The 18,267-nt window shown below is 33.8% G+C and overlaps 2 protein-coding genes and 1 long non-coding RNA gene across 4 annotated transcripts; 2 read left to right on the top strand and 1 right to left on the bottom strand.

Moving 5' to 3' along the window:
• Positions 1 to 3,108: 3,108 nt before the first annotated feature.
• On the top strand, positions 3,109 to 5,920 carry LOC145004681 (RNA polymerase I termination factor-like). Its single transcript, XM_078963650.1, has 2 exons — positions 3,109 to 3,320; positions 4,124 to 5,920. The coding sequence occupies exon 2, from the start codon at positions 4,150 to 4,152 to the stop codon at positions 5,662 to 5,664; it is 1,515 nt and encodes a 504-aa protein (XP_078819776.1). The 5' UTR covers positions 3,109 to 3,320; positions 4,124 to 4,149; the 3' UTR covers positions 5,665 to 5,920.
• LOC145004683 (uncharacterized) lies at positions 3,574 to 4,202 on the bottom strand. Its single transcript, XR_013662428.1, has 2 exons — positions 3,975 to 4,202; positions 3,574 to 3,899 (listed from the first exon to the last, which is right to left on the bottom strand). It is a non-coding gene; the product is annotated as an uncharacterized LOC145004683 (long non-coding RNA).
• A 7,034-nt stretch (positions 5,921 to 12,954) lies between the features above and the next one.
• On the top strand, positions 12,955 to 18,267 carry LOC145004074 (Protein kinase superfamily protein). 2 transcript variants are annotated; one of them, XM_078962976.1, is made up of 9 exons: positions 12,955 to 13,013; positions 13,109 to 13,229; positions 13,416 to 13,877; positions 13,976 to 14,578; positions 15,610 to 15,837; positions 15,922 to 16,022; positions 16,525 to 16,639; positions 16,733 to 17,146; positions 17,783 to 18,267. In XM_078962976.1, exons 3-9 carry the CDS (start codon positions 13,470 to 13,472, stop codon positions 17,963 to 17,965), a joined length of 2,052 nt encoding a protein of 683 aa, XP_078819102.1. In that variant the 5' UTR covers positions 12,955 to 13,013; positions 13,109 to 13,229; positions 13,416 to 13,469; the 3' UTR covers positions 17,966 to 18,267. The 2 variants fall into 2 exon arrangements, with proteins under 2 accessions (XP_078819102.1, XP_078819103.1); XM_078962977.1 differs by having other exon boundaries at positions 12,961 to 13,044; positions 13,166 to 13,229.

The following is an 18,267-nucleotide window of genomic DNA, read 5'->3' as shown; positions in this document are numbered from 1 at the left end:
ATAGATATTAGATAAACATATAATATACACACATTGCACATAATTTATATAAATTACTTCATATATATGTGTAAGATGAAAGTATCTATGCACTCACATTAGTAGCATGATTGGATAGAATCTAACTAGAAATGGTCAGCGGTTCGTGATCGTTGGGCTCTAAACGCGAAACGCCTTCAACAAACGATAGAGAGAAAGAAAGTTTAGGTGTAAGAAGTGAAATGGTTGAATTTGCTATTTATAGGAAGTTTATGGCTCTATCATATCGTAAGAAAACATGCTCACATCGTGAGCCATGGTTGCATCACCTCGTACCTTCGCCATCTGCGTTCTAGCCTTGAAAAGTGTCTGTTTGACTCCTCATGTCATGAGAAAACATGTTGACGTCGTGAGCTTTTGACTTATCATTCCGTAGACTTTCCATCTGCATTCTAGCCTTGAAAAGTGTGCGTTTGACCCTTCATGTCATGATAATTCATGCTCACGTCGTTAGTTCAATTAGATTAGGGTTTCTCACACATGTCATGCTCTCAGACAGCTGCATCTTCGGAAGGTTATAACTTTTGCATACGAGATCCATTTTGACGTTCTTTATATCCACGCATAGGTGGATACGTACTCTACAACTTTCATTTATACAACTAAGGCTAAAAAGTAAACTATCGTAAACTCACTTTTTACGATTTCCGGTGTTGTGCCGGTTTTGTCGCAAAACTTCGATAGGTCATAACTTCTTCGTTATAACTCAGATTTCAGCGTTTTTTATATCCTCAAAATCCTTACCCCGACCACTACAACTTTATTCATAGATATTGGGTCTATCTATTTTTTATTTTGATGCTTATTTTAATTATTAACTCTATTATATCTTATAAATAAGTATAATGCACATAAAATCACATAATATTCAAATAATTCCTCTTTATTATTTCAAAGTAGGTTATAATTATTGTCCCTAACGATTAAACCATTATATTAATCCTTAGCCTAGAAACACGGGCGTTATAGATAGTGATCAATACCTGACCCTTTTAATAAAATGGTTAATGGGTGTGGGTAAACAAATCATAAAATATGATCCAAACCCATTAAATTTGTATGGGTTTGGAGCAAATCTGGGTCAAAACCCGCTCGTTTCTAAGTCTACAATCATGCCCTTATTTTACTGGTACGACGACAGTTCATAGTGAACTTAACCACCAATGTCGATGGGCATAAACAACAACACTAGGTAGTCCAGTTAAACAATGTTATGTTTGGCTGCGACCATTGGAACAAAGGTCTATTTATTTCATGGTGTTTTTAGATTGCCAGGTAAAGAGCACCAATTGCAGATTTAGGGCTTCTCATTTGAACTCGAAAACCAGGTATAAAAAGATGAAATCAGAGAAACAATGATGCTCGAGACTTCAATAAACACATAACGTAAGGAGTGGCAGGATAAGTAAAGGACTAGGAAGCATAAGAAAGTTAAGGAGTTTACACCACATGGAAACAAAAATGGTGGTTCTTGGCGGGTTTCGGGTGTAAGGGGTACAACAAGGGGAAAGGTGTGTATATATGTGTTCTTTCGTGTGTGTGTGTGAGAGAGTGAGAGAATAGGAGGTGGGGCCCGCTTATTTTTTAATTGTTTAAATAAATAAATATGTATTAGATTTTAAAAAAAAAATGAAAGAAAAATAGAAAACAAATAGTGCAAGGGTATTACAGTTATTTTAGTTTATTGAGGGACCAAATCTATAGCGAAACTAGCTCAAAGGAACCACAAAGTCAAAAAAAAAAGTCGAGCTTTGAACTAAACCTCGGAAAAAATACATACCACATAGACCATTTTTGCAGTTTTGTCTTTATTTATTTATTTTTTAGGTGTATATCCACTTCTTACATTTCCCTCACAGTTGATGTTACCCTTATTTTAACCTTAACACCTAGTTTCCAAGTTTTAGAAAAGAAACGAAATGAAAGGAAAAGAAAGTAAGGAGAAAAAAAAAAGGAAAAGAAAAGAAATTTATATTTTATGTTCCTGAGTTGAAGAGAAGTAAGAGGAAAATTAAACATTTTATTATTTTTCTCCAAATCCATCTAAATCGAAAGGAAAGTTAGGAGGGAAAATGATCATTTTATTTCCTTCCACTTTTTTTCACTTCCTTTAATGAAAATTAGGAACACCAATTTCTTTTACTTTCCTCCCACTTTCATCCATTTCCTTTTATTTCCCTCGTTAAGTTGAACTCGGGAACAAGGTGCAACTAAGACTTCATGAGCTTCGACAAACAATTTATGAACTATTCATCCCGCTCTTTATGAGCTCCAACAAATACTGAAGTCCAGAGAAAATATCAGAACACTAGCAAAACACCGACGATCACCACACCATACATCCCCTTTATCCTTTTACCTCCTCTTCATATCGTTTTAGTTCTCTTTTTACTGGTCAGAATTCTCTTCCTCACTTGCACACCTACATTGTTGTCTCCTTTCGAATACCTCTTCTTACCAACCACCACAACACCACATTTGGGAAGATCCAAACCTAATGAAATAGATTAAACCCTAGAGGTTATATGTGGTTCTTGATTTCTCGATAGAGGAAGATCTGATTCATGAGTTGTAAGTGGTTGAGTTTGTACCAACGAAGCTTACAGAGGCAGAGCTTGTAGAGGAATGTGACAATGGTAACGATGGCTCCAATTTAGGTCAAATACCAGCGGAGCCGAGGAAGTTAATGTGCTTCAAGTTTGATTTCAGTTATTGTTTCGTTTTTTGGGTTGAAGATGTGTTGCAAAAAGGCTTTTGAATCTAGTAGGTGTTGTTTTGTCTACAAATTTCAGGTGGTTTGTTTTGTGGTGCCAGTGGTCGACAGAAGTAATGGCACTAGGGGTAGTAGTGTTAAATGGTAATGTTGGTGGTAGTGTTTAATGGTGGTGGTGGGTGAGGGAGATGGATGGGGTAGAGTTTTTGTATAAACAAATAATTAATATACTATAAAAACAAATAAATAAAGATATTATAAAATAAAAGATAGAGACCCTCACATAATTTTAACAAAGGTATAAAAATACAAACCAATATTTTTATAGCTTTGTCAAGAACAAAAATGAAAAATGCGTTGAGGGCATTAACCTTTGCAATTAGTACATCAAAACCTAGTCTATTTTAACTATTTGCCCACGTTTCTCCCTCTTCCCCCAAGTATATCGTCGCCAATCGTTAATTGCCGCCGCCACTCATCGTTGAACTCCCCAGTATCTCCGATCGATTCAGTAAACCCTCAAAATTTTGGACTTCGCTGTCCCCTACTCCTTCATCGATCATCACAGGTTGATTTCAACTCTTATAATCCCCTTTTCTTCTTCGTCGATTCTTTATTTACATCATCTTTGTCGACATCATCAAATCTTAGCCGATTTTAGGGCGTGTTTGAGATTGCTTCTCAAAGTGCTTATTGACATTTTGAAGATTATATCTTTGTTGGGTTTTAGATTTTAAATTAAACTTATGAGCAGTTAGGAAATCTGGAACACCCGAAACAGTAAGAAATCTTGTAGTTACTGGTATAGTGGTATATGTTGATAATATTGAAAGATGGATTTTGTGTTTATTGTTACTGGTGCATGCTTCTGCTTCAAAACTATACATAAAAATCAGAAAAAAGGTAAAAGCAACAGAATGCTTTCTAATTTGCTTGAAATCATACCTATTGGTTTTTTGCCTACTACCCAAGTTTCAAGTTTCAACTTCTATAACTTTACTTATATAGTTATATGCGCTTCTTTTCCCATAACATGTTTCTAGGTATAAACAAGTATTTTCTCCATAATGCTCTAGAAACATGGTCTTTTACTAAAGTTTGTAATTGCAAGTTCTCATCTTTGATGCATATGATGCAACTTCTGTCCCTGGTGACATATCACAAAAGAAAATTAATATAGTGTATATCAAATTGTAAATTAGGAAATAGTGTATGTATGTACCATTTTTTATATCAAGTGTTGTTCTTTTCTCTTGTTCCAAATAGATATATAGGAAATTCGGAATGTTCAGTTCTTAATTTGTTTTTTGTTAAGGTAGGGGAGCTCTTGTAGCATCTATTATCTCAGAGTTTATCTTTTGTCTCAAGCAGGAATCACAAGCTCAGAAGCATAAGAAATGGGAAACACAGGGGAAGATGCAGAAGCCTCACCTATGATGATGGAAAAGAAGAAGAAGAAGAAGAAGAAAAGCAAGAACATGACCAATAATCATCCAGAAGAAATGGATAATGCTCTTTCAAACGAGAAACCTCATAAGCATAAGAACAAGAAGAGGAAATCAGAATCAAATGAAGATGAAGGAGATGAGGCTATTCAGGAAGACAGTGGTGATTTACAGAAGAAGAGGAAAAAAGATTCTTCCAAGAGTGAAGAAAATAACCAGGGCCAAGATGATGACCCGAAACCCAAAAAAGAAAAGAAGAAAAAGAAGAAATCAAAGGCAAATGAAGATGGGTATAATGGTAATTTGGAAGAAGACAATAGTGATTTACAGAAGAAGCATAAGAAGAAAAAGAGGAAAAGAGATTCGGAGACACAAACAAATGATGACCCAAAACCAAAAAAGGAAAAGAAAAAAAATAGGAACTCAAAATCAAATGAAGGTGGAGACAAGGGTAATTTGGAACAACAAAATGAAGACCCAAAAAACCCCAAAAAAAAGAAAACCAAAAAAGTTACCTTTTCGGGCCAAGTAGAAATCTTCCCATCGTCATCAAACAAAACCACCAAAAGACAACAAAAAACAAAATCCACCGACAACGACAACCTAGTACGAGGAAAAAGATTCACGCCAGAAGAAGACGAAATAGTAAAACAAGCCGTCGAAAACTACATAATCTCCAACAACCTAGGAGACGACGGCTTAAAAATGATCCTAAATTGCAAATCCCACAAAGGTATGAAAAGATGTTGGCAAGAAATCGGCAATTGCATCCCCTACCGCCCTCACACCGCCATCTACCATCGGGCCCACATCCTCTTTGAACAATCCGAACACCGCCAATGGACACCCGAAGAGATCAAATTCCTCAAAGAATCCTATAAAAAACACGGAAACAAATGGAAAATGATCGCGGAAGAACTCGGTAAACACCGCTTCCATGTCAAGGACACCTGGCGAAGAATAGTCAAACTTGAGAATTTGAAAATTGGGAAATGGAGTCAAGATGAGTATCAGAGTCTATACGATATGGTCAACTTGGATTTACAGATGAAGATCACGGGTCAAGAGAAAAAGTCAAAGCATGGGATGTTGAGGGATAATATTCCATGGACATCGATTAGTGAGAAGTTGACAACTAGAAGTGATTCGACTTGTTGTAGGAAGTGGTATGAACAGTTGACTTCGAGTTTAGTGGCTGAGAAGAAATGGTCGGATGCTGATGATTATTGGTTGGTTGGGAAGCTTTATGAGATTGATGCCGCTTGTGTTGAAGATGTGGAGTGGGATGAGCTTTTGGAGCATAGAAGTGGTGAGATTTGTAGGAAAAGATGGGATCAAATGGTGGTTTGTATTGGGAATCATAAGAGTAAGACATTTGGGGAACAAGTTGAGATATTGGCTAAACGTTATCGTCCTGAATTGGCTGAAACTAGACAGATTTGGGATGATAAACCCCTTGTTCCATGAGTATCTTGACTTGTTTTGTGTTGTGGTTGTTAAGTCGTGTTTTAAGACGTGTTTTGTGTTGTTAAGTTTGTCTTGTCATGTCGTTTACTTATATTCAGAAAGTTAAAAACATCAAAAGACGTGGTTTACTTGAAAAGAAACATTCATAGGTGATAGGTGTAATGAAGGGGTCAAAATAATAATTTTGGTTGTGAATTGATACAAGTTGGGTTGGTTTTCTTTATTAAAATGGTTGGTTGATTTTTTTTTTTTCAAATGACTTGTGAGGTTGTAGGTTTTGAGATGTAACGGACTTGTTCAATCTATTGGATATATTGTTGGTGGATTTAATGTCATTATGGACTTTAAATCGTAATAGATAATTGCTTGACAACCTTTGTTCGTTGAAGTTAATACGATTTTTTTTAATATGTCAACAATCGAAAAAGATTGGAATAATGTCACGGCATACACCACTTTAGCAATATCACAATCAATGAATAAATGTTGAGTTGTCCAAATCACAAAATATACACGATCCAAGTCAATCCTTCTAGTTAGAATATTAACATTTATAGGGACAGTTTCGATCCAAATAGTAGCAGCACCCAATGAGCCCAAAGTTCGGGTATCAATGTAGTGTCTCAAAGTCCACAAGTCATTATCATCATTGGTGTTAAAACAATGGGGAATTTGCATATGGATAACCATTTCCATGTCATCAATTCCGCTACGTATAGGTAGTATCCAATGGACTCCCAAAAGCCAAAAGAAAATCGAATGTCAACCATAGAATCATTTTAAATTGCAAGAGAAAATAATCTAGGAAATAATTCACAAAAAGACTTTTCATCCCTTCATTTATGCTTACAAATCTTGAGTACATCCTTTTCCAACCATCTTTGCATGAAATGAGCTACATCGACATCTCCGTTAGGATAAAATGCATAGTAGGAGGCACATAAGCTACAATATAGAGCCCTCATTTACTAGTATCTGACATAACATAATCTCATTTAATCCAAGTAATTTTTTGGTAGCCCAAATCACACCCACAAATGAAAGTATTTCATGCACTTTCCAAAGCCTTCAAAATTGTTAATGGAACGTTGAAAAGAGAAAAGAAAAACGCCTAAAATTCGATTGAAAAAGTGTTAGCCTTCCACCAATCGATAATGCTTCAACTTTCCACCGTGAAAGTTCATGAAAAACTTTTGAAGAGTCAGATATCAAGTTTCTTTCTTATCATTGTTGATACCAAACAGGAGTTGTGACGAATCCAGAAAGAAAAATCAGGGGTTGCACTACTAGAAAAAAAAAATCGTTTCCAAATGAATTTTTCTTCACAAAATCGTCACTAAATCGACAAATTTACACTAATTCATATTTATCAAACTTTGTGATGGATTGTTGGCGAATTTGTGACGGATTTACAATGAATTTATGACGGATTTTCGGAAAAAAAAAATCACTAAATTTACATTTGACGGAAAATTTTGATACATAGTAGCTCCGCCCTTGAACAGAAGATCATATTAATTGAAAGGAAGTTTTTTTTTTGTCTTATGTCCCAAAATAATTGCAATATCATTAACTTTGCCCAAAGGCAACTCTTATTTAGAAAAGATTAATTTTCGATAAATAATGCAAAGTCCTGAAGTTGAATTAAAAAGACACAAAATACATGCAATGCTTCTAGCATTCCCAGTTGAACACTTTCCCATCACTTAAACCTCATAGGTATAAAAAAGATATGAAACTTTTAAGTCATTCGTTTCCACCATAAACCTTTTAAAATTTCATTGATTGTAAGACCACCCATAGCGGTGAATGAGTTTTGTCTTTCAATTTATTCTTGCAAATGACATGGAATATCATTCATCATTCCCCTTTGCAATTAAATAATGTAATATCATTCATCATTCTGCTTTACAAAGAAAGATACAATAAAAAAGTAATACTATAATAAAATGGTCCCATTTAATGGCTTTGAAAGCCTTGCAACAGATGAAAGAACAATATAAGGTGGCTTTTGCTTTATGTTTAGGTGGCATTTGCAAGAAGTAAAAATAGAACCAATGTGGATGCCCTAAGCTTCTTTATATTGCCACATGAATGCCTTCCATTACAATGAGAAAGGGGAACGGAGAAAGAGGATCTCCTTATTGTATGCCTCATTTAAGAGGAACGAAAGCCTTGGAAGATATAAGGCAAGAATCTATCCACCGTCTCGACATAGAGCCAATACCCATAGCTTCCATTGTGTTATTAGATAATCTTAATTAAACGAATCAGTAAACCTTTTCAAAATTAATTTTGAAAAGCATCAAAAGCTTTTGTTTCTTCTTAGACCATGTCACCACATCATTCACTACCAAAGACCATCAATAATTTGTCTATTCTTTAGGAATGCCGATTGTACCGTACTAACAACCGAAGATAAAACCCGACTTAACCTATTGGCTAGAATTTTTGCCACAATCTTTTTAACTACCGCATTTTAATAAGAAAGAACTAGCAATGAGCTGGTTAAAAATTACAATGTAATAAGGTTAAGAGGAGTGGTAACATTCTTAACACCTTGCCATGTCACAATTTTGAATGTCACCTCATTTTTTACAATTTAACACTTAGTCTTAACATTTGGTAGGGAGTGGTAACACTCCTAACACTTCATTTTTTTTCTTTTGATTTTCTTTTTCTAATTTTATTAAATTATTTTATTTTAGTATACAAACATTTTTGTACACAAATATTAAACATATTTTATTCTTTTAACCAAAAAAAATTAATATAAATATAAATTATATTTTTAAAAACAAAAAAAAAACATGTTAATACTAGACAAATACTTAATATTTAAATAAATGAAAAAGTTAAATTAGGGTAAGAATCAGATTTATTTATAAAAAGGGAATGGTAAAAAGTTGAACTTTTAATTAAAGCAAGGTAAAAAACAAATTTAATAAAAAGAAGGGGGGATGGGGATTGAATTTTGTTTGAACGGTAAATTCACTGAAACTGTTTCCACGAGTTTCCACCAATGGTAAAGAAAAGAAGCGCACACACACACACACACTCTTTCTCTCTCTCTCTCTCTCTCTCTCTCTCTCTCTCTCTCCACCAATCACAAACAAGCAATCTCTATCTCTCTCCTCTCGTTAAATATTTGACGAACTCACCTTAAAAAAAACCCTAGCGAGTGCTAGGGGTGGTGTACATTTGGGCTTAATGAGTTTAGCGAAGACTCTTAACACTCTCATTCCTCTTAGCCTAACTACAAAAAGGGTTTTTTATCCAATTTATCCAACTAACATGAAACTTTTTTGTTTCTAAAAGCTAATCACCCAAAGGAGAACGTAACAATCTTTTCAAACATCTCATCCTTCTGTTTGTATTATGGCAGTGGAACAATTGGATCATCTCTTTGCCAAATGTGAAGTTCCAGCGAGAATGTGGGGAGTGGTTTTTAGATGGTTGGATATTCAACCAGGGGAGTTTAGTTCGTTTTGGATTGAAGTTGATTGCTAAACAAATTATTGGTGGATACTACTGTTGGAACATTGATTTGGTATATTTGGAAATATAGGAATGCTATGCTTATGTGCAGATAAGATTATGCTTATTTGCAGATAAGATGTTGAGAAGAGATGAGATATTTGATTCTATTAGAAAGTTATTTTTTATATGGTACAACAATAGAAATACATAATGTCCTAGTAAATGAGTTTGTTGGCTTCAACATCCACTTAATATTTTGTAATTGGATTATTCCCATGATTTTTGGCATTTTGAACTAAATCTAAATGTTCTTTATTTTATAAGTCTAGAAGAGTTTTAAGAATAGTAACCCGGTTTTGAATTTCAAGATCTGTAGCCATCCACGAGTCCATATCTTTAACATTTCTCATTCAAGTTGTTAAATGTTTTTTTAACAACTATACACACCTACTAAATCTTATTCTTAAACTACTTGATTGTTCACAATGAGAGTTGAATCCTTAACCCCTTAGGTAAGACACACCTATCTAACACCATGATACGGTAAAAAATCAAGTACTTTGTTCTTAACAAAAACAATGATTAATTTATAAATTGTTCATAGCAAAAACATTAATAAGTTATAAACTAAAAAGTTTCTTGAATGAAAGTTTCTACAGAATTCATGGTATCTTTGTATTTTAATTTTTTTTTGGTAATTATTATCAAATGTTGATCATATTGATTTCATTTTGATATACAAAATTTATATATATTCTCTTATTCCGGGAAGCATTGACGTTTTGACTAAAGTCAGTCACATTAAACAACATTGGAGTCAAAGGCTACTCTCCATTATTCATATTTATACTTGAATTGTTGGCTTTTATTGCACATAAATATCATGGAAATTCCTTTTGGTCATGTTTTAAATTTAATGTTATTCCTACCAAATTCATAAACATTGGATTTAATTATAAACTGAAAATGATGTTTTAGAATGAAAATGTATGCAGAATTTATGGTATCTTTTAAAAATTTAATTGAACTTTACTTTGTAAATGCTAAATACAAAAAATTGATTTGAAATTAAATACACAAGATTGCTTTAAAATTCATCAATTTGTCTGTTAAAAACATAATCATTGACCCCCGCAATGAAAACGTAGCGGTGGAACCGTTAAGATACGAAATTACACACAAGATGTTTAGAGTTTAAACCCTGTCTAATTATACAATTTACTATTTAAAAAGAAAACATAATCCTTATATTTTATAAATACTTACGGTTATTATTTTATTTCAGAAGATATTGAAGATGTATAATTATTAATGAATTTATTAACATAAAAAAGTATCATGTCAAGTTTTGATTTGGATCAAAGGTTTCCTCCCTTTCAAAAAGGGTTGACTAAGGTGGACATGCTACGCATAACGCTTGAAGAATAGAGAGAGAATTCTTTTTTTTTTTTTTTTTTCTTTTTTTCTTTTTTCTTTTTGGCTTATACGTAACAAATAGTTATTTACTTTATAATATAATATAATATAATATAATATAATATAATATAATATATTTCTATTTTCTCTTATCTTATTTTTTTATTCTAAAATTTGCTAGTTAATATATATACTGAAAAAAAGCTTTTCAGATGTTTAAATATTTTGAAATAAAATAATAATTGTAGTTAAATGATTTGTGTATTCTATGATTTGACAAATTTATGATAGTAAAGGGGACGTATAGTACCACCCAAAGCACTTAAGCCCATCGATCTAACAATAACTAACGAATTGAGTTAAAAATTTCTCATTTAACTAAATTGATTAATCCGATTAATTAAAAAGTTGAATTATTGTTGGATTTTCCAACAATTTCAAATCACCAGCCCATTTAAATATATATTTTTAAATTATTTGACATGTAATACTTTAGTTATAACCCATTACATCCAATAACTACACCTAAATCTAACCATCATTATTTTCTGGAATTCAAAACACAAACAATGCCGTGTTATTTGTTCGAGTTCGAATCTTATCGCCTCATATGATATATGATATGTCAAATTGTATCATTCTTTATTTACTTATAACATGTCATTCTTAATTTATGTTTTATGATTCACATATATTGCCATATGCCTATTTTGACAGCTTTTCAAATGGTATGAAAGGAGTTACTGAGAATTCTTAGTTTGAGTGCCCAATTGGATAAATAAATTTAAGATTTGGATAACTCCTAAGAGTTCACAGTCAATGTTATTTACGAAATCTTGTGAGTTATGCAGACAAAAAACTATTTTTGATTATGTAGTAGGGTATCATTTAATTAATTTGCTAATAGGAACCATAAAATTAGTATAAATTACGTCTTTTAGCTACAAAACCCATTTCTTACAACTTATTTATGCTTAATCATTCCCTTTGTTTTGGTCCCTTTACTAGGCCTAACATTTGTGATTTAGTAAATCTTAGTAAATCCAGTTGTTAAAAAAACCATATATCTTGCCAGAAGTGTAGGTGTCTAGTCATATTTAAAGATGTAAATTAATGCATTTTGTCCTATTAGCAAAGACATGGACATCATTTTACTATTGTTTCACATTGGTAACTATTTACATATTATATTGTAGCTTTTTTAAATTTTATTTAAATAATTATCAAAGTATGTAACTTATTTAATGTTTTTTCTTTTCTTTATGAAAACATCATACTTTCAATTATTCTAACTACAACATTGTGATTTGGTGTCAAAGTTAGTGAGGGATAACCTCTAGTTTAGGGATAACCTCCTACCCCCCTTTACCATTCCTATAAGAGTAAATTACACGAATGGTCCCTATGGTTTAGGTGAATTTACGTGTTTGGTCCTTAACTTATTCTTTTAACTCGGAAGGTTCGTACTGTTTGTTTTTGTTACATGTTTGGTCCCTATCTTATCTAAAAAACTATTTTTCACTTGATTTTTTAAAATATTTAAATAAACACACCTCAATCCCAACCCCCCTCACCTTACCTTACCTATCCCATATTTTTTTTCTATTTAAATAATAATATTTTTAGGTAAGATAAGGATCAATCGTGTAACAAAAAAAGCAGTAGGGACCAAACACGTAACAAAAACAAACAGTAGGGACTTTCCGAATTAAAAAAATAAGTTATGGATCAAACACGCAAATTACCCCAAACCATAGGGACCATTCATGTAATTTACTCTTCCTATAATTGAGGATATTTATCTAAAGGACAATAATTTGAGTAATTTCTACATTTAAACTTTTTTATATTTAAAAAATATACTGTTTTTCCATATGTAGATGTCTAGATGAAGTGGGACCCGCGAGTAATGGATGTGGGCTTAAGTCTTCACCCTCCTCTTGTTAATGCTTTTTATGACCCCGGAATTTACCCCCCGACGCGCCTTTTAACTGTCTTCTCATAAACTTTAGTTATTTTAATTATCAAAAATTAAATAAATAAGATTCGTGTAAAATGCAACTTTACATAAAAGTATGATAATAGATATGATGATTATGTTAAATGTGGTTTTACATACTAAAGTTAAAAAAGTTCATTTGAAGGACGAACACGTGAGATGGTTACTTTTTGATGACAAAAAAGTTAAAAAATCAGGGACCATTTCCATATGTGAACAAATTTAACACAGGTACAAAAAGAGAAAAAGAAAAAGAACTTAACCTATAATTTATTTATTAGAAAATAAAAACTGAGATTCTTGATTGAATTATTAATAAAAAGATAAAATGATTTATTATGAATAAATCCAAGTTTTGACTTGCGAGTGGTGGTAAGGATGTCTCAGTACACAAGACCCATTTCTCTCTTTCTCTCTCTAAAAACAACAGACTTCTAAAGGCTGCCCCCAAACTGTCAGAATATATAAATGCTAAACAAGAAAATGTGTAGACTTTTTCTTTAATTTTCTTTTTTTTTCTAATTTCCATTTTCCATTTCTGGATTTCAGGAATTAAACTCCTCTCTATCTATCCATTCATCCGTCTCTCCCCTTCCTCTTTCGCAGATCCACGACTTTCCAAACCCTAGATCAGACAACAACAACTGCATTATGCAACTCTCACTTTCAGGTACTATTTTTATCCTTTTGTTGTTCTGATCACTGGGTATAAAATTATTTCGATTTCATAACCTGGGTACAGCTTATTTTGAAATAATTTGACTTAATTACGCACGAATTTCGGTCAAGCTGCTGGAATGTGCTTGTATTGGAGACTAATTTCTGAGATTTTATGATTTCGTTTTGTTTTTTTTAGTGAAATTGGGGAAAAGAGGTGGGTGCTTGAAGTGAGTTTTGCATTCGGTGGATTATGGGTTGTGTTTGCGGCAAGCCTTCCGCCATTGACGACAGCAGAGAGAGTCCGAGGGACAGATATGGCGATAAAACTCAGTCTGAATTACGTGTCCCTAGGGTTGCATCATCAAGAAGAGAAGTCTACAGGGTCAAATCACAATCAGATAATAACGATGGTGGACCAATGATTATCGATAAACATGTCAATGGCTCAATCAGATTACCAGGAGAGAATCTTGAAAGAAAAAGAGAAAAACCAGAGTCCATCGTTTCAACCCACCATCATGTTCTAACCAGTGTCCCTAGAGCCACCGAAGGTGAGCAGGTGGCCGCCGGTTGGCCACCATGGCTGGCGGCAGTTGCAGGTGAAGCTATTAAAGGATGGGTACCCAGAAAAGCAGATTCTTTTGAGAAATTAGACAAGGTTTCTTTCCTTATTATTTAAACTTTATCTCCAATTCATGAACATGAAGCATTTCCAATTCGTAAGTTGATGATTTTCTTCCCATTTTTTTTTTCCAGATTGGACAAGGTACATATAGTAATGTTTATCGAGCACGTGATCTTGATCATGGAAAGATTGTTGCACTAAAGAAAGTAAGATTTGACAATTTGGAGCCTGAAAGTGTCCGATTTATGGCTCGAGAAATTCACATTTTACGCAAACTTAATCATCCAAATGTTATAAAATTAGAAGGTCTTGTGACCTCAAGAATGTCATGCAGTTTGTATCTTGTTTTTGAGTACATGGAACATGATCTAGCTGGACTTGCTTCTCACCCTAATCATAAGTTCACAGAATCACAAGTTAAATGCTACATAAGGCAGCTTTTGAAAGGTCTTGATCATTGTCATAGTCATGGGATTCTTCATCGTGACATAAAAGGTTCAAACCTTTTGGTTGATAATAATGGGGTTTTAAAGATTGCTGATTTTGGACTTGCGAGCTTTTTTGACCCTGGTCAAAGTCAACCGTTGACTAGTCGGGTTGTGACTTTGTGGTATAGACCACCCGAGCTTTTACTTGGTGCTACTTATTATGGGACAGCTGTTGATTTATGGAGTACTGGTTGCATAGTTGCTGAATTGTATGCTGGAAAGCCGATAATGCCTGGAAGAACAGAGGTATGTAATTTTTATAGGTTTGACATTTGGTATAGACTATAGATACTTAAAATTTTATTCAAAAATGTCACAAAGTTCAAAGCTTTATTTGATATCATTCACAAAGTCTCAATCTTTATTTGATATCCATCACAAAGTTCAAAGCTTTATTCGAATACTTATCACTATCAGATATACATCATAAAATTCTAGGCTTTATTCGATAAACATCCCAAAGTTCAAAGCTTTATTTGATATCCATCACAAAGTTCAAATCTTTATTTGATAAACATCACAAACCTCAAAGCTTTATTCACTAAACATCAAATAGTTCAAAGCTTTATTCAGTAAGCATCAGAAAGTTTAAAGCTTTATTCGATATCCATCACAAAGTTCAAAGGTTTATTCAATACCCATCACAAATTTCAAAACTTTATTCGAATATACATCACAAAGTTCAAAGCTTTATTTGAATATACATCACAAGTTTGAATCTTTATGTGACACCCATCTTGGAGTTCAAATCTTTATTCGATATACATCACAAAATTCAAATCTTTCTTTGATATACACCACAAAGCTCAAAGCTTTATTCAAATAAACATCACTATTCCACCTACATCAAAAAATCTAATCTTTATTAATATATATCACAAAGTTCAAAGGTTTATAAGATAAACATCCCAAATTTCAAAGCTTTATTTGATATACTTGACAAAGTTCGAATCTTTATTTCATTATTTGATATACACTAACACCATAAAAGTTCAATGGCTTATTCGGTATCCACCTCACCTCAAAGTTCAAAGCTTTATTCAAATAAAAATCTCTATTCCACATACATCAAAAAATCTAATCTTTATTGATATATATCACAAAATTCAAAGCTTTATAAGATAAACATCCCAACTTTCAAAAGCTTTATTTGATATACGTGACAAAGTTCAAACTTTTATTCAATTAACATCATAAAGTTCAAATCTAAATTCGATATACACATCACAAACTTTCAAACTTTTTACTAACGAATCTTGTCATATTGTGGAATCCAGGTGGAACAACTCCACAAAATCTTCAAACTTTGTGGCTCTCCATCTGAGGATTATTGGAGAAAATCAAAATTGCCTCATGCCACCATTTTCAAACCTCAACAGCCTTACAAACGATGTGTTGCAGAAACATTCAAGGAATTTCCAGCACCTGCATTAGCTCTCATGGAGACTCTCCTCTCCATAGATCCTGCTGACAGAGGATCCGCATCTTCAGCCTTGAACAGTGAGGTATGAGTTTATGTGCATGATCACTGACCCGACCCATGACCCATGACCCGGCCCCATTTAATGCATCTTTTTCTTTACTTACAGTTCTTCACTACAAAACCACTCCCTTGTGATCCTTCAAGCTTACCAAAATACCCTCCGAGTAAAGAGTTTGATGCTAAAATACGCGATGAAGAAGCTAGAAGGTACGTTTGATTAACTTTATTTACATTTTATATAATTTTAGCCAAAATGGGTTTGGATGTATTTTTTTAAAGAGTAAATTACATTTTTGGTCCTAAAAACTTTTCTCTTGCAATTTTGGTCCTTATTTGAGGTTTTTGTAACGTTTTGGGTTCTTGTTTCTAGTAAAATGACTATATTTATGGGACTAAAATTGCAAAAACCAGCTATAGCTATACTCAAGGACCAAAAATCGTCATCTTACTTGAAATGCAGACCAAAAAAGTTACAAGAGCCTCAAAAAAAGGACCAAAAACATTACAAGAATTTCAAAAGGACCAAAATTGCAAAAAAAAGCTATACTCATGGGCCAAAAGTAGTCATTTTACTTGAAACACAGACCAAAAAAGTTACAAGAGCCTCAAAAAGGACTAAAATGTCAGAATAATCTCAAAAGGACCAAAATTGCAAAAACCAGCTATACTCAGGGGCCAAAAATGTAACTTACTTTTTTCAAAATTATAGACAAGCTGCAGCTGGAGGCAAGTCTCACCGACCCGATCCCGAAAGGCGAGCCACACGGGAGTCTCGAGCCATGCCAGCTCCTGAAGCTAATGCTGAACTTGCATCTTCCTTGCAGGTAAAGTTAGGGATAGTTTAGTAAATTTACCTAGTTTATTTATTTTTTTGGAACTAACAAACAAAGTGAAATGTGTTTTTTATGTGAATGCAGAAAAGACAAGGGCAGTCTTATTCCCGTAGTGAAAAGTTCAACCCTCAACAGGAGGAATCGGCATCAGGCTTTCCGATTGATCCACCGAGACCTTCTCAAAACATGGAGGAAGAACAAACAAACAATCTGCACAAAAGAGCTTCACATTCTGGGCCATTGGTTCAAAGGGCAGCATGGTCAAAAGTTGGAAAAAAAGTTGAATCAAATGGTGGAGATTTATCAGGAATTTCGGGTCTAGTGGCTGCGAGGAAGAGTATGTTGTCTGAAGATCGTAGGGACAAATCGGGAACTTCACAACAACATCATCCAAGATCGATTAGCCGATTTCCTGGATCACTTAAAGAAGCTTCTTCAAATGCTGCAAGCCACCCTAATGATGATGATGGAAGATCAAGCAATAAAGATCCGATTTCTGTAAGTATTCAATGCGAGCAAATTGTCAATTTTACCCTAGATGCACACACTGGACAAGCTTTCTAGGGATATTTTTTAAGATAAGAATAACGAGAGGGCATTTTGTACAGACAAGTGATCAAGAGCGAGTCCCACTGACACCACCTTAGTGGTCATGTTTACTCTTGTCATGTTCTGTCGTGTCATGTACTGATTCTGTCCAGTCTTGTCATGTTCTGTCCTGTCATGTATTTATTCTGTCTAGTCTTGTCATGTTTTGTCGTGTCATGTACTGATTCTGTCCGGTCTTGTTATGTTCTGTCTTGTCATTTAGTGATTCTGTCCGGTCTTGTCATGTTTTGTCGTTTCATGTACTGATTCTATCCGGTCTTGTTATGTTCTGTCGTGTCATTTAGTGATTTCGTCCGGTCTTGTCATGTTGTGTCGTGTCATGTACTGATTCTGTCCGGTCTTGTTATGTTCTGTCCTGTCCTGTCATGTACTGATTCTGTCTAGTATTGTCTTGTCATGTTTTGTTGTGTCATGTTTCTGTCTTGTCTTGCATAACAAACGGGGCCAAAAGTAACATTTTTTTTTTTCGTGTTACAAATGTTACATGGAAGATTTCTTGACTAAGGAGTTTTATATATTTTGTAGCTTGGATACGGGTCAAAAGGAAGCAAGATTCACTACTCGGGTCCATTGCTAGCTCCATCTGGGAAAGTTGACCAAATGCTAAAAGACCATGACCGACAAATCCAAGAAGCTGTAAGAAGAGCACGTGATAAAACCAAAGTGAGAAAAGTTCAAGGAGAGAACACTTTCTTTTCTGGTCGATAAGCTCAAAAGATTCATACCCTCAAACACGGATCATCAAGAATGAATTTGTAGGCAATATAAATTCATATGTATAATGAGCTAAGTGTTTAAAAGTTTTCACCCCTTGTCTTGTGTATAGTGGCATTCGAACGAATTGTGGGGGTTCATACTTGATTTTTTTTTCTTGTCTTTCTTTTGGTAGGGAAGAGGAAAGGGTGTGTTCTTGCAAATCCAAGTTCAAAGAATGTCCAATCTGTATCATTAAGCAATTGTGGTTTCTAAGACTAATCTGAGTTTGAAATTGAGCCATTTTGTTTGTTTTT

This window comes from Lactuca saligna, chromosome 7, assembly GCF_052625555.1.
Source record: "Lactuca saligna cultivar CGN05327 chromosome 7, ASM5262555v1, whole genome shotgun sequence".
In the NCBI taxonomy this organism is placed as follows: domain Eukaryota; kingdom Viridiplantae; phylum Streptophyta; class Magnoliopsida; order Asterales; family Asteraceae; genus Lactuca; species Lactuca saligna.
The sequence above is the reverse complement of the archived record's forward strand: the minus strand, read 5'-3'. Positions and strand labels throughout refer to the sequence as shown.